The following is a 12,979-nucleotide window of genomic DNA, read 5'->3' as shown; positions in this document are numbered from 1 at the left end:
GTTTGCACAAAAATTAAGCTATGTAAACCAAATAAATTGTCTATAGACTTATATGTACATATATATACTTATATATTTCTAATACATCTGTCCAAAAGATCTATAAGCAAAATGGCAATTAAAAATCATTTTGAGAACTGTCAACATTTTGATTTGTTTGCATTTGCGGCATTCGTATATGTCTAGAATCGAGAATCTTTAGATATCATCATCGTCATCACCAGCCATGTCCATGCTCAATATCTACGTGCAAAAAATGTTAAAATTAGAGAATTTAAAAAAAATTGTTAGCTTATTTATAGCCTACATATATCTCATATGTTATACATTTTCTTTTAGATGAGGAGGCGTGAAAAGTGATGAAATTCAAATTATTTCAAAAAAGAAAATATTTCTTGGGTTAGCTACAAAGCAGAAAAAACTTATCGGAAATCCACTACAAGGAAAAATAATTTCCTTTTTCATAAAACAACTATTTAACAATCATTCCGATATGATTTATGTTATCTAAAACGAACTAAAAAAAACCAATAAAATCTATCCCGAAATTTATAAATGTAATCCCATTAAGAATTTATTTATCTACTTACTATAATGAACATTTATTCGGAACTAAGTCATTGGAGGGAAAAATTTAATTAACTTTTTTAAAATAAAAATGTTTTGGAAAAAAAGGGTAAAAGATTTGCAAATACTCTTAATTGCTGTTTCTTCAATTTTTATTTCAGTTAAGAAAGCAATGACATCATAAGAATATACAAATGCATACAGTCATGGACAAAAGTATTGGCATTTAGAGTCATCGTTGATTAGTGCCGTCATAACGTTTATACAATTAATAGCCAAAAAAAGTATACTTTATCATTGTAAAAGAAAATTCAAAAAGGACAGGAAACAAACTTTTGAAAACAACAACGATCCTAAACAATCGGTTCACAATGTGCGAATGCGATAGGCCTAAAATATTGCAAGCTTTCCACATCCCACTCAACCTTCAGAACCTAACCCATTATGGGATGATTTGAAGGCGATAAATCTCGACCAAGCATATCTAACTGGATTGGTTCTTTAAATTTGAGTTTTTATTTAGAAACAACGTAGTTGCCAAATTTTTGTCCACTGTATATATTTTCAAATATTTCAAAAATTGGCAAAAAATTAAATCACTAACAATTTAAATTATTATTCGGAATTACCTACTCAAATACTGGTCTAGAAAACTATTTAATTGTGTGTGGTGATAATTTCGTATATTCGGAACAGTAAAATTAGTTTAATATATTTGTTAAACTTACACACATAATTTTATTTAAGTACGTTTGTCCAGGTAAAAGTCAATAGAATTTTAATGCCAAAAATCTGTTACTTTGTTCATATTATTACAATTAACAAATAGAACATCTTTACGTTTAATCAACCTATGTTGACTTACAAGTTGCGATAATTTAATATTCTCAATGAAACCTATTTGTCCAATTTTTCAAGACATGCTTTTGGATTGAAGGCCAAAATGCCATTGCCAACTTCTTTTCCCGCTAAAATCAGCCTCTCTGGATTAAACGGATATATGTAAGTACATATCTATACCAGCTATCGAGTTGAAAATCAATTTCTAAAGTTTGTTCTTTATATTTTGTGATCGGAAATAAAATTTCCCAAAAAAACTATTTTGATGTATTTTAGTTTCGACAAGTGAACTCTAAACAAACTTAACTTTAACTTATGACTTGGAAACCGTCAAAATGTCAACAAATTAACAAAAATTACTAATAAAAATTTTAATAAATAAAAAGCCATAAAAGACACCAATTATTTATCTTAAATTATCTTTGTCATTTTAAGTGGCAAAGTGATAAAATATTTTATAAATTTTGCAAGCTTTAAAAAGAAAACAACTTTAAAATTTAAAAAAAATGTTACGTGGTTTTTGCTTGGTTTTTCACGTTTTGTTATAGAGTTGGTCCACAAAAGATCCCTTTTTTATATTTTGCCAGAAAAAAATTATATATTGATACGATATAGCTTAAGACGTCTATATTTTAGGAGTCCGAAACAAAACACGGCCCACAATAATTCATCACAATTTTGCATTTAAAAAATACTTTTAAATTGTTGAAAAATAAATATATTTACATGAGTACCAAATACTTGGGTAAGAACATTAAATTTTAAAACATTTTGCTAAATTATAAAACAAAAACATACATAAGTATTAATCCCTAAGAAACTAAAAACTTGTTTCGCTCGATTTCAAAATATATTAATAAAAGAAATCAAGGAAAATCCCAGAAAAAAAAAAAGAAAAAAACCCAAAAAGCAAAACTCTATTTTTAATCACTTTTCAGATGCTCTTTGTGACAAGACAAGTTCGAAGTGGACCAACTTAAGAATTTGGCTAAATATAAAAATCAGGGCGAGAAAAGGTAACCAAAAATAACATAGCCCAACTATCCCATTTCTTGTCTACAACGAGAAAATTTAAGGCCAAAAATAAACGCAATACGCAAAAGTGAATCAAGGAACAAAAGGAAGGGGGGTTTAGACTCAAACACAATGAAGCAATCGAAAAAAAAACAAAACAAGGCAAATGCAATTTATAAATAAAACAAAATGAAGCCATTTCCACTGTGACATCAGCTTTATCTACCTACGAGCATGAAAAGGCATTTTCTATTAGATAGAAGTATACTAAGTATACAGATCTGTATATTCAAATAGAAACAAATGATCTCATTGCCGGTACCTTGACGATCAGATGACACCAAAGTTTAACTAATTAATTCAACAATTGACTTTAAAAAAAAAATAGGAAATTGATTTAAAACAATGGCCAGAATATAAATATGATCAGTGATCACTGATCACCATAGAGGTAGATTGAAAGTAAATGGGTTCTAGTTGACTATTATGATCAATTATCCTTGGAGATCAGAATTGAAGTGATCGCAGCTTAAACACAATTTAGATGGCACCATTAGTGATCAATCAAGTGTACCTGGTTAATACCTTCTTTATTGCTATTTCACTTAATATTGATCAATACAAAATTGGCATTGGTTGGCTTCGTTGTTTTTGGCAATTGCAATTGCTGCCATGTTTGCCAACAAAAAAAAAAAAAGGAAAGAGAATTATTTTCAGTTTCCATTTTAACCAAACCACGCAAAAACAAAACATTATGTCATTCTCTGGGCATAGGATTCATTATAAAAATAGTCAGCAAACACAAACAACAAACGGAGACGAAGAAACAAAAAATGATAGGAAAAAGTTGAAAAAAAAGACCACATAGGAAAATCAAGGCATAGTTCTACTTTCAGAAGGTGATGCAAGATCATGATGCTGATGATAGACGTGGGCGATTGTCGTCTGGGTCAAGTTCAGATGACATTTTACAAAATTCTAGATATATTCTCATTTGTATTTCTCGTAGAATCGAAGAAAGTTCAATGTTTTGCCAAGTATGTTACAATACGAAAGAAAAACTTGACTGTCAGTTGTCTAAAATGTTCTAGGAATGAGATTTTTCTTGTACTCAACTGGGCTGAGTCATCGGGTATGCATCATTTCTACACTGCAAAAGTTTTTGCACACTCAAGGAACTGAGAATGTTAATTTTGCTTTTTGATATCTTACCTTGCAACTGTAATATCGTCATTTGATATTCGGCAAGCTTCTCATCGATATAATCCTGCGATTGATTCGCAATAATTTCGGCTGTCGATGGTCCGAATTCCTCTTCATCATCATAAATCACATAGGATTTAGGTTGCGGAGGCTCCAACGGCACGCCCACGAAATCAATCTGATCCTGTCCGTGTTGTCTCGGTTGTGGTGGTGGTGGTGGCTGTTGTAGATAAACCGGCGGTGGTGCCGGCTGTGGATATTGATGGGACAATGGTGTCTGACGATTGCTGTACATGAAATCCGAACTGGGTGTCTGGCACACAATGGGCGACGGTGTAGGCGATAGCTGAAAGGAGCTAGTTGGCTGTGCCCCATATGAGTTCTGATGTTGCAATGGCGCCGGTCGATAGGGACGCGGCGATGGTCCTGCTCCCGCTCCTCCATAATAGGGACCAGCTGGCAGTGTTGGCGGCTGATATAGTCCTGGTGATTGGTTGCCGCCACCAGTTGGCCACTGTGGCCGTGGATGTGGCATTTGAGCGCCACCGCGTTGACCACGCACCTGCTGCTGGGCCAGCGGTGATGGTGACATGGCATGTCCGAACGGTCGTGGCCCAGATATTATTGGCGGTGGACTTGGCGCAGTTGTCCATGGCGACGGTGGACGATATAGGAAAGATGAGGGCGATGGAGAGGCAGGATTATGCGCACGTGGATTCCAACCACGCGGCCCATTGCCATATGGCGGTTGGCCAGACATCTCTCAACACTTAGCTTTCTTTCAAGGCGATTCGAATTCTTTTTTCTTTTACGGATTTCAGATAGGGTTCAATATTTCTCTTTTATACACTATCACAAGGTTTGGGATTTAATTTAACATATATAACACTGCGAGAAAGACAAATATTTCATTTCAATTTTAAGTTTAAAGTTTAAAAAGTTTTTAATTTCATCATGTTGGACAAAATTTAAACAGCTCTTCTACTACAATCTATTTTTCCTATTCTTCCTTATTTCAATTGTATAATCAATCTTATTTGTATGGAATTCAATTAATCATTTCATTTGTTCAGCAGACGCCTCAAAAATCACCTGAACACTAACCCAATTATGTCAAATTGGTCAGGAAAACTGAAATAAATCATGACCTATTCTTCTCTCTGAATGTTCATGTAGCCAAAAATGTTAACCAAGCGTATAAATTCTAAGCTATTTTCAAACGGAAGTGCTCTCTGAAAATTCGAAAGCCTTTAAAAATGGCGCTGACGCCATTCAAAAACCATAGACTCAAAGAGAAAATGAATAAATTTATATATATTTAAAACATTTACTTGTTGTTTTTTAGTTAGGTGTCACAAATGTTTAAAAAATATATTTTAGTGGCAGATAATTTACAATGCATAAGAGAAAATTAACATTGAAGGAAAACAGCAAGCAGAGCGATGCTCAAGATTAGCTAATGTCAAATATTATGAAGGTCTTTCAAAAATGTTGATAGGGATACATTTAGATCTACCTACATATGTATATATGTACATACATATATCTATCTCTATGACAGCATATTGGAAGTCAATGATAGCAATTTATCAAAAAACACTGCGAAAAAACGTTCTCTGAAGATAATAGAAAATTGTTAATAAAGTAATTGATATAAGCAAGTTTTTAAATAGTGTGATCTAAAGCCGAATAAAGCCTATGATATTGTAGTTTCATGAAGTACATACATATTAAAAAATTTTCAACATTATTTTTAAGTCATTATTTTTTTCTTTCTAAAATATATAATTTTCCACATTTTTGATTGGCGATCTTTTTAAAAGATATCAGATGCTTTGAAAAATCTATCAAATAATTTGTGGTTCAGGTATTGGGATTCTTTATTATTATAAAAAACTAACTAAAAATGTTCTAAACTAAACTTGAAAATAGATTTAACTCATTTTAAAAAGTGTAATTTATTAAACTGACTGTTGCCCTTTTTAAAATAGTGTATTTAAGTGAAACCTGTTTCTATTTCAACCAGTTTTTGTCCTAAAAATCCCTTATATTGTTTTTAGAGAATTTAGTCAACATAAATATTGTCCAACAATTTGAAATGTTTCATTTTAGTCAAAGACTACTGTTAAAATTATCAAAAGAAATTGTACACATGGTTCCATAAAGTTTTCCACTTGTGTCATTAGTTTGCATTTTTATGGATTTTCCAGTGGGGAAACGAAAATAAAATTTGCACAGTGTAGGCGTTATAGATCGGACCGATCGTCCCACCACTTCACTACAAAGAAAAGCACACGTCCCCTAGCAGCAGCAGCAGCAGCAGCACCAACAAAACCAACACCAACGCCAGCAACATCATCATTTGCGTCCACATTCACATCATCCCATGCAGACTTTTCATTATTGTGGTGGTGGTGGTGATGGTGGTGCTACTCTGGGCGCTTTTCTCGTATTATTCAAAAATAGAAATGAACTCAGTTCGTTAAACTTTTGGTTGAAACGAAAAGATGATGCAGCAGCCGTCGATCTGCCACACAGCATGCTTCATTTTGCTTTTCTTATTTTCTTTTTGGATTCAAAATTTTAATGGTTTTCCATTTGCTTCATTATGATATTGATTGGAGTTTTAGAATTGAATTTGATGGCACATGTTTCGAATGACTTTTCCCTCACACTTGTGAGTGAGAAATGTGCTTTTCACGTGTTTTCTTCGTTTCATTTCATTTCTTTTTTTCAAAAATCACAGACACGCTTGCCGCATTCACCGATGATTACATAATCCATGAAAATTTTTCGCAAATTACTTTTCATTTGCCGCATTTTGAATTGAGAACTAACCATATTACAATAAGGAACAAACCGACGAACGGATTTTTTTTATCTTTGTAGTATTAACTGAACAATTCCAATTTTAATATATTAAACTATATATAAATATATATGTATGTATATATATATATAGATATATCTATGGCAGAAGACTTTGAAAAAACTTTGAATATTGTAGAGGAAAAACCGAGAACAACACTCGACGAGCACGAAACACTAACTGAATCGTTGCCAGGAGGAGACAGACAAAATTTAGCTGCGTGTACCACCGCCGATCTTGGATGCTGCGAAGGGGAAGAGAACACATCAAGTGCGCACGACGCACTCAACGAACTTTCCTTTATCCTCTCTCCCTCTCGGCATTTTCACTCTGCATTTCTCTTGCCGGCAAAATTTTCTTTTAATAGCGCATGCTCCAAGGCAAAATACTACGCTTCTCGGCGCTTTTGTTTATATTCTACCCATTCTAAATAGAACATTGTGGAAAACAAACTCGCCGATCGGCATGACATGGAACAGTGCCAAGAAAAACACCGTACAAAGCACATAGAAGGTGCTAGGCTTTTAAGGGGGTGACATTACCTATTCAAAAGCAACTGGTTGTAGTTTATACCTTTCTGTTCCTATGGATTAATCTACGTCCACTTTGCCCAGAAGATGTAATGAATTCAATAATTTTTGATATCCTTACATATGTACATACGTACAAAATTTACATACATGTGTACTAAAACATACGTAATTATGTACATTACACAGCGCCTTGTAAGACTTCATAAGGCCCTATAAAACCACACGAAAATTAACTTGTTATCAGCGTATTGGCATAATTTTTTTTAGTGCACGAACTTTTAACTCACCTTAATTTCAAATTTAATCCAGTTTTCAAGATAAAATCACAAAATTTTATTTTCATTTTGGCGAAAAAAAACTTTCTTCTTCTTGTAGCGAAAACCGATTATTATCCTGTTTGTGTATTCGATAAATGCGGATCGGGAGGTTCGATAGTCAACCCTGGATTTAACCAGGGACACCAAGTTAGTTGGGCAAATTTAGAATTATTTAATTATTTAAAAACATAAATGGCAATAAATGATTTTCAACAACACATTTCAAATTTTGATTAAAAATTGCAAATAATCGAAAAAAGTCAAACATATAGAGAAATTTCTCCTACAAAAACAGCAATCGTCCGCCGAAAAAGATGTGAACACACATATTGGAAAACATTAACTAGTGTGAGACGATTCGAAATATTTTTATATATTTGTAATTTACAAATCTTTTAAATTTTTAAATTGGCGCCAAAATACTGAAACAGTATTTTTATGTGAGTAAAAGTCCTAAGGGTGCGAGTAATAGTCCTAAGGGTGCGAGTAATAGTCCTGAGGGTGACGAGTGTCAATTTGAAATATTTTTCAACACTCCACTTTCGGTAGTCAACACTAAAATTACTATTTTGGTTAAAGAAAATGGCAAGCAAACAATTAATAAACAATTTAACCAAAGTTGGACGTTGTGGACAGCAATGGCTAAAACCCATGACTGCCGTGCGCCAATCCAGCACACGCGGTGACATTGAGAAGGTCACACACACTGGTCAGGTGAGTCTGTAGCCCTTTGTTAGTGGCCATCGTCTCCTTGCGGTTACGCAAACATTTCATCCCATTCAAACTTGGTTTAGGTATTCGACAAGGATGACTACCGCAATGTGCGCTTCACCAATGCCAAACGTTATGTGAATGAGAACTGGGGCATCAAGCTGATTGATGAAACGGCTCCAATTGAAACCACTGAGCGTGTTGTTTACTGTGATGGTGGCGACGGACCACTGGGTCATCCTAAAGTGTACATCAATCTGGTAAGACTTTAATTCTGTTCATGAGAAAGCATATTTAATTAATGAGTTTGTGTATCCAATTTTAAGGACAAACCCGGCAATCACATCTGTGGCTATTGCGGTCTCCGCTTTGTCAAAAAGGATGGACATCATCATTAAGACCTAGTCCCAAATATGATCATTGTTGTTGCTATACCTAGTTTAAATCTGCCAGCTAAATAAAATCCTAAAATGAGGAAAACTATCGAAAACTGCAAAAGAGCATTGGACTCATTAAGGACTTATGTGAATGTGAATTGAAGTATGGAATGCCAGCACTTGTCCTACATTGAGTACTTTATTACCGCAGCTATAATCCAGTTGGGGTAGAGTGGAATATCTGATTCCATTCTATTGTTCGTCCTCCAAATATGTTGGTTCTCTAATCGATGAGCTATGAGTTAAAAGGACCTTCTCTTCTCCGACTTCATCAGTAACTAGAATTGGAACGCAAAAATATTTCATTTTTTCCCTAGAGTGTATGTTAATTTCTTAATAACCGCCTGCTAACAGGAGTTCTCACTTTGAATTTAAACTCCAATTAGGATTGAGATTTATTTTCACAAGATTATGAGTGAAAAGTACAATTTCATTATAAATATTTTCATTTATTTAAACTATTGTTTTATACACTAAGGTTGTTCAAAGAAATCATAACCATCTTCGAGATCTTTATAGAGATTAACCTAAACGTAAAGAGTAAGTCAATGTATTAGACAAAGTTTACATATGTAAAATGGGTGAGTCGGTGCGTTGAATACGTTTTTAAGATTAAGAAATACTGAAATTCTCCTTATCACCATCGACATTCTGTAGACTTAGTCTTTTGCCTTTTTGGATTTTCATCATTTTGTTCTCGTCGGCGCATTTTGTAGTTATGGCATTGCGCACCTCCTTCTCACTGGCACTACATTTGTGGGTCACAGCGAATATGATGTCGGCTATTTTCAGTGGATCTAGCATTTGCTTCAGCGGTTTATGCTGATCCTTAAAGGCAGGTGAAGGTTTACCTGTCATGGAATGGGTGGCCAGGGTTTCACGATCGAATATGGTGACCAATAGTTTGCGGGTGGCCAGCGAGGAGGCAGACCAATTAATGTTCTCAAATATACTGGCAGGAACTAGTGTGTTATTGGGACCAATTGAGACCATTACATTATCTTTCGATTGGGAGGATGCATTCAGACTGTTTGTGTCATTTAGCTCTTGAAGTTTCCGCCGCTTTATGAATTGCAGGGGAGAGGAATCATTTTTGACAATGGAATCTCGGTCCCGCTTAACATTTAAGATTTGTGGTTGAACTGGTTGAAGTTTGTGTTGCTCCTGTGGTTTTTGTTGCTGTTGTGGCTGCTGGTGATGATGATGTTGCTGCTGCTCCTCACCTAAACAGATTTCCAGGCGATCTGAATCGGCTGAAGTACTGAGACTATTCAACGACTCAGCTGCCAAACGTATCTCAATGGCATCGGTATCATCTTCCGCTGTAATAATCTTATAGTCCACCACCTGGGTATGCCGCGGCTGTAAAGGCTGAATCGGTGCGCATATCACTGAGTTTGGTGGTGTCAAGATCTGATGCTGCTGCTGTGAAGGTGGCGACGGCGGATCCTTCGTCATGGTAGTGGCCTGAATTCGTGCCGAAGTGGCATGAATTTGTGTGAGCAAGTCGGAATGCTGCTGCAATTTGGCTTCCAGGTAACGTACTTTTTCAAGCAATGCACGGTTCTCCGCTTCGATGCTAGTATCTTCATTTAAGCATTTTAACATTTTAAAATCCTCCGCATCTGTTTGAGTCCAGGCATTCAGGAGCATCGGCCGTCCATGATTTTGTTCGGTACTAACAAAATTTGATCCATTGGCGGCAATGACGCGCTCTCTTTTATATGACTAGATGTACATATAAAGAAATAAAAAATTTGTTAGATTTCATCTTCAAATTGTTGAGTCAATTTTCGCTGCAACACTTACTTGCATATCCATGGTTTTTAGCGTTCGAGCGTTCGTTTCGGGCGATGAGCGTCAACTGTCTGGCAAAATTTTGTGGTAAGTTTTTGGCGGCAAACTAGACTCAAACTGCAAAATGCGATCACATTAGGGGTAGGTTTTCCCTTTTTGTAACAGGAACAATGCATTCCAACTACCTACCTACACACATGCAGGAAACATATGTACATATATACATCCCTCTGTCGGTGTGTTCTATTGCTGCTTTGGGTCCTTGATCAGGTAAGCGTATGCTGTTCGTAGTGGACTATTTTCTATCTCCCAACTGGTCCAAGCTATCGATCGATCTCTCTTTCTCTCGCTCTCTCTCTCTGTCGCCCTATATTGTTAACTTATATATATAGCTACATATATGAATTATGTGTCTAAAGTTTATAAAATTTGTAAATATATGCAGCTATGTATATTTTAATAATTTACTGCATTTTTGAAACTGTATTTTAGGAATGTTAAACTTAACATAAAATCCTCTCTCAATAGTTAGCGACGGCAGCGTGAAGTTGTCAGTCACGAGTAGTATTTGTGCCACTTATAATGAAAGATCACTCTAGAACACGAAAATAGGCACACACTTAAATTCTCTGATAGGAAAACCATCCCTCAAACTAAAATGGTTTGGTCTTACAAACCTATTGTATTACCAGCATGGAACAAATGATTTTTTATCCTTGGCTCAGGTAGTCAAACAGGAATTTCTTTCTAATGTCATTTTCCAAAGAAAATTTGCAGAAAATCTTTTGTTCTCCAGCTATTAATGAAAATGTAAAATCTAGGCTAAATTCTTAAAAAAAAAACTGTATACATACACATGTCTTGAAAACTTCATGTTTTTGAACACTAATAGTTTTACATGAATTTTACAATAAAATCTGATTTCTAAAAATGCATTTATTCTTTTTGATACCTTTGTTTATAGACACTAGATTTTTAACTTGATCAAATATATAAAATATGTTCATATATATTTCTACAGCTAGCACAAAAAAAAATTATACATTTTAGACAACCTAAAGTAATATGTTGAAACAGTGAAAGGGACTTTCCAGTCACGAAAAGCGGGTTATTACTGCATACTTAAGTTTTTCCTTAAAGTGCAGAGAGGCCCCCAAACTTTATTGCCAGACAACTCTGAAAAGTGACAGGTAGGACAGCTGGCAACTTTGCGTTTAAGCCGAAATAATAAAAATCGCGCGTAAAGTCCGCATATTTGCCATAAAAGACATTTGCAAAACCTTTGCAGCTGCCACGGATTTGGAGAAAAACTCACATTCTCGTTTGCTACCTGTTACCCATTACAATGGCTGCAAATTATCCATACTTAAACGAAAATGAACCTAGAGCTACAAATAGCGTGGTTAACGGAATTTGCACATCAGTTTTACCACAACCTTCGTTCGGAGTTCCGCATCTGCCAGCGTATCCAGTTTACACGAATCACTATCTTAGCCAATTGGCCCCGCAGTTCGTACCATATTATTACAAATTGTTGACTCGTCCTATTATGACAAGCGAAGAAATGGACATTGAGAATTATATCAATTGCGAAGTGGCCACACAACGAGCCAACATAATGAGGAAACAAATTGCTCGGCCCCCATTGGGACAGTTGCAACTACCCAAAGTAGTGGAATCGCCACCTAAACCATTGCCGCTTAAAAAGCCTGAACCACCGAAACTACTGCCAATAGTGATCAAGGAAGAACCGATTCCAAATGCTGTAACTCCTCCGCGGCGCATTTACAATGCAACACTAGTGACGTTGGGACCACGAATAAGGTCATCAAGTCCTAAGCGCACCATTGATCCTTTGCCGCCTGTGGATCCAAAACTGAAAGAGCAAGTGCTTAAGATACAGAAAAGCCAAGATAACTATTCCGATTTATTTGGTCGATTGACTTCAATGCTTAGAACTCTCGATGAACGCTATGATGCCCCAATGCGTCCCGCCAAGCGGTTGCGTCGAAACTTGTCAACGAGTTCCAGCGAATCACAACCAGAAGTTACCAATAGTATGGACTATCCACGTCGCGTTCAGCTTGCGGATGGCAGTTTTGCCTATGTTTTGGGTCCCAATGGCACACAGATTACCGCCCATCAATATGGCGAAGTGTTCTGGACGAATGCTCCAGTGGCCACAAGGTGCCTGTTAACCGCGGTCTTCACCAACGACGAGTTGGCCACTCACACGTTAACGGGAAAACCGTCGCCTGCGTTTTATGGTCGCGAACGACCTGCAAAACTCCAATTGGACCAAGCAAAGGTGGATGACATTATTGTTTGCGTTCGAAATCGAACGGAAGGAAAAGAGCGTAGCATAAGAGCGGCTATTACTACGAAATGCGCCGATGTCGATAAGAAGTATAAACGCAGAGCCCTGAAAGGCGGCAATGAAAACAAGCAAAAAAATTAACGTTCAAATTATTCAGATAAGCGATCTACAAAGCTAGATATAATTTAGCTATAAATTTATAATTCATCTCCTTTTTTAGCAATATTTTTTTATGACTAATTTTATTCAGTTTCTATTTTGACATGTAAGCTAGTTACTTAAAAAATTACAAGATCTGAGTAACCTTTGTATAAAATAACACGGAAAAACTTTAAATAAATACATAAATTTAACCCAAATTTGAATATGTACAA

The 12,979-nt window shown here is 35.6% G+C and overlaps 4 protein-coding genes across 4 annotated transcripts; 2 read left to right on the top strand and 2 right to left on the bottom strand.

Annotated features, from left to right (window-relative positions):
• Positions 1–159: 159 nt before the first annotated feature.
• On the bottom strand, positions 160–6,611 carry LOC137573616 (uncharacterized). Its single transcript, XM_068285575.1, has 3 exons — positions 6,463–6,611; positions 3,634–4,512; positions 160–243 (listed from the first exon to the last, which is right to left on the bottom strand). The coding sequence occupies exons 2-3, from the start codon at positions 4,382–4,384 to the stop codon at positions 218–220; spliced, it is 777 nt and encodes a 258-aa protein (XP_068141676.1). The 5' UTR covers positions 4,385–4,512; positions 6,463–6,611; the 3' UTR covers positions 160–217.
• A 1,272-nt stretch (positions 6,612–7,883) lies between these two features.
• On the top strand, positions 7,884–8,552 carry ND-13A (NADH dehydrogenase (ubiquinone) 13 kDa A subunit). The gene is made up of 3 exons (XM_068285440.1): positions 7,884–8,057; positions 8,138–8,314; positions 8,381–8,552. Exons 1-3 carry the CDS (start codon positions 7,926–7,928, stop codon positions 8,450–8,452), a joined length of 381 nt encoding a protein of 126 aa, XP_068141541.1. The 5' UTR covers positions 7,884–7,925; the 3' UTR covers positions 8,453–8,552.
• A 367-nt stretch (positions 8,553–8,919) lies between these two features.
• Positions 8,920–10,798, bottom strand: insv (insensitive). Its single transcript, XM_068285439.1, has 3 exons — positions 10,478–10,798; positions 10,301–10,405; positions 8,920–10,219 (listed from the first exon to the last, which is right to left on the bottom strand). Exons 2-3 carry the CDS (start codon positions 10,310–10,312, stop codon positions 9,104–9,106), a joined length of 1,128 nt encoding a protein of 375 aa, XP_068141540.1. The 5' UTR covers positions 10,313–10,405; positions 10,478–10,798; the 3' UTR covers positions 8,920–9,103.
• Positions 10,799–11,467: 669 nt separating this feature from the next.
• Positions 11,468–12,964, top strand: Elba2 (Early boundary activity 2). The gene has a single exon (XM_068285537.1). It carries the CDS (start codon positions 11,634–11,636, stop codon positions 12,744–12,746), a length of 1,113 nt encoding a protein of 370 aa, XP_068141638.1. The 5' UTR covers positions 11,468–11,633; the 3' UTR covers positions 12,747–12,964.
• Positions 12,965–12,979: the final 15 nt, after the last annotated feature.

Source organism: Drosophila tropicalis, unplaced genomic scaffold (genome assembly GCF_018151085.1).
Source record: "Drosophila tropicalis isolate 14030-0801.00 unplaced genomic scaffold, ASM1815108v1 contig_413, whole genome shotgun sequence".
Classification (NCBI taxonomy): Eukaryota; Metazoa; Arthropoda; class Insecta; order Diptera; family Drosophilidae; genus Drosophila; species Drosophila tropicalis.
Note: the sequence above shows the minus strand (reverse complement) of the source record. Positions and strands in the feature narration are given on the sequence as shown.

Bases quoted from the DNA above. Each gene is read 5' to 3' on its own strand.
- LOC137573616 (XM_068285575.1), bottom strand. From the start codon at position 4,384: ATGTCTGGCCAACCGCCATATGGCAATGGGCCGCGTGGTTGGAATCCA. The intron at 244-3,633 runs GTAAGATATCAA...TTTTGCACGTAG, and splicing joins GACGATATTACAGTTGCAAG to ATATTGAGCATGGACATGGC.
- ND-13A (XM_068285440.1), top strand. From the start codon at position 7,926: ATGGCAAGCAAACAATTAATAAACAATTTAACCAAAGTTGGACGTTGT. The intron at 8,058-8,137 runs GTGAGTCTGTAG...AACTTGGTTTAG, and splicing joins AGGTCACACACACTGGTCAG to GTATTCGACAAGGATGACTA. The intron at 8,315-8,380 runs GTAAGACTTTAA...TCCAATTTTAAG, and splicing joins CTAAAGTGTACATCAATCTG to GACAAACCCGGCAATCACAT.
- Elba2 (XM_068285537.1), top strand. From the start codon at position 11,634: ATGGCTGCAAATTATCCATACTTAAACGAAAATGAACCTAGAGCTACA.